Source organism: Vanessa cardui, chromosome W (genome assembly GCF_905220365.1).
Source record: "Vanessa cardui chromosome W, ilVanCard2.1, whole genome shotgun sequence".
NCBI classification, from domain to species: Eukaryota; Metazoa; Arthropoda; class Insecta; order Lepidoptera; family Nymphalidae; genus Vanessa; species Vanessa cardui.
The window spans coordinates 4874650-4877264 of record NC_061153.1 but is presented as its reverse complement, the minus strand read 5'-3'; the positions used below and the strand labels follow the sequence as shown (position 1 = coordinate 4877264).

Below are 2615 nucleotides of genomic sequence, written 5' to 3'. Positions count from 1 at the left end.
TTTAGCAGCATTCTATAAACTTTTGGCCCCCGTTTATAAAAATGCAGTGCCATAATTTTCTCATCTTTAATAAATCGTCTCCCCTTCTTATCTTTTTTACATTCCCTGAATTGCAGCATAGTAAAAATTGTTGCCATCAATGTAAATCTTTTTACTGCACTTAAAAAAGGTTTGTTCTGAGTCAGGTTCATGGTTTTTTTTAATTTTTTTAAATAGTTATCCATTGTCAAAGTCAAGCCTTTTACTTTCTTTTTTAAGGCACATATTTTTTGCTTCATTATTGTTTTTTCAGACTCAATCCCCTTCAAATCTGGAACAAAATTGAATTTTTACATTATATAGTATAAATTTGGATTTTAAACTTTTTGTGATTAATAAATATAGATTTACAGAAATTCTTACACATGGTTTTACTCAAGGTGACTAGAAGATATTATTATTATATTATAGTATTCAATTTTTAAAATTCGACTTTAAATGTGGGAGAGCCAATGCCGGCTTGACTGGAGCGATACCACGGGCTCACAGAAAACCAGCGTAAAATGACGCTTGCGTCGTGTTTCGACGCGTGAGTGAGGTTACCGGAGGCCCAATTCCCTACCCCTTCCCCATTAATTCCCCTAAAAAGCCAGCAACGCATTTTGTGGCTCCTCTGGTGTTGCAGGTGTCCATGGGCAGCAGAATTCACTTTCTGTCAGCTTGTTTGCCCCCTATCCCATAAAAAAAGACTACAGTCCTATGTACCTTTTTTATATCAATTTCTTAAACTTTTGTCTTTTTTGATACTTTGGCCAATCTTGCATGTGCTAAAACAGATGTAGATAAAACTTGTATAGAGCAAAATACAAGCATTGCCCAATAGCTATAAAATAAAAATCTGTTTTGCCCTAACCCATTGAAAAACTGACTTAAATTTTAATTGTGCTCTCTGAGTTGCATGTATGCTTCATTCTTCACTTACTGCACAATAAATGAGTTTCTGAACTTAAACCTTTAACCTTCTTGGGTCTGTTGTGCTTGCTACTTTTGAATTACACATATCATTATAATTATTACTTTATCAGTTTAAAACTGAGGAAAAGCCTCTTTCAGGGTAATAAAGGTTTAGTTCTTTTTGGTGGGTTTCTTAAATATATAATTAAATAATAATTATCTTACTTGATGTGGGGGTTTTCATGGTTCCAGAGTACAAAAATGCAGACGTAGAAGGAGATGGAGATTCTTCCATGTAATTTGTTATGGATGTTGAACTATTTATAATGTTAGAATAAAGGCTAGATGATGAGGCAGATGCTGCAGTTATATTCATATAATTTGACATAACTGAATTGTTTGCTAATTCAGCTAGAGGTACTCTCTCTGTGATTGCAACTGGAAAATAAAAATAACATAATTGTTAAAACTTTTTATATCATAATAAGGGACTTTTGATCATAATAAAGTAAAAATGCTCAGGAAAATTTGTGAATAAATACACAGAAACTGACTCTTAAATATAACTTCACCTTTTTAACATTTAGAGTACAAGTGTATTTTTACAAAAATAAGATAAAGCTTTGTGATGTTAGAAATTAACATTTGTAAAAGTACATAAATTGTTTATTATTCTTCAACTTGCATTAACTTATCACAAGTGATTAAATAAAATTACCTACTTACATTATTATTACAAAATTATTCTTATTAAAATATATTGCTCTTATAAATATTTTAACAACAGAGGTACATTAAATTAATTAATTTTACACCAAAAATACTGAATGTGCACCAAATATTTTGCAAGTTGGTCAATTAATTAATTTTGTACCAAAAATATTAATTGTAAACCAATTTTTACTCCATTCAACTCAGACTCCACCTGGTACTTGTTTGTGACATTCCTAGAGTGTTTTTATAAAACCGGAGGCGCGGAGGGGGATCAGCCTCCATCTGCCGTAATGAAGTGCAGGCACCAAGCGAGAATAAGCGAATTAGATACCACCCTATTGTAAATGTAATCCAGCCTATTAACTATGATGGTATCAATATCAGCAATTAAAATAGTAACTGACCTGTTATATGCAAAGTTGGTACAGCAATATTACTCAACATTTTACTCCTGGTCCAATACTTGGATTCAAAATGTATGTGACACACTCGTCTGTATTTAAACACATACATATCATCTAAGGAATATAAGTTTCCTCCCACTGCTTGTACCCAAGCTTGAAACCGTTGTGAATCCTTGTTAGGATTAGGGAATTTGTGAAGTATAGCACCATCTTCACCTATAAAACAAATATATACATTGAGAGAAATTTCTTACTTTTTTTTATGGCTTTTCTTTGTGCCAAGAGGGCACAGATTATTTCGCCAATGTCACGTGCGATGGAGAAGACACGATGGAGATTGAACGGTGCAGTCGAGATTGCAGGCTTAAATTAATTTTAAGGGCACAATAGTAGTCTCTCTGTTAACCCATAACCTAAAACAATACAATAATATATACATAATTAGATAAACATATAAAATGATTATTAAAACATCAAATAAGAACGATCACAAAAATATTTACAACTTAATTTTATTACGCTCAATATATTTACATAAAAATTTACAAAGTGGACTAAACACAC

At 31.9% G+C, this 2615-nt stretch overlaps 1 protein-coding gene across 1 annotated transcript; it reads right to left on the bottom strand.

Moving 5' to 3' along the window:
• Nucleotides 1-598: 598 nt before the first annotated feature.
• On the bottom strand, nucleotides 599-2296 carry LOC124542402. Its single transcript, XM_047120358.1, has 3 exons — nucleotides 2052-2296; nucleotides 1159-1371; nucleotides 599-710 (listed from the first exon to the last, which is right to left on the bottom strand). Exons 1-3 carry the CDS (start codon nucleotides 2158-2160, stop codon nucleotides 685-687), a joined length of 348 nt encoding a protein of 115 aa, XP_046976314.1. The 5' UTR covers nucleotides 2161-2296; the 3' UTR covers nucleotides 599-684.
• Between the last annotated feature and the right edge of the window lie 319 nt (nucleotides 2297-2615).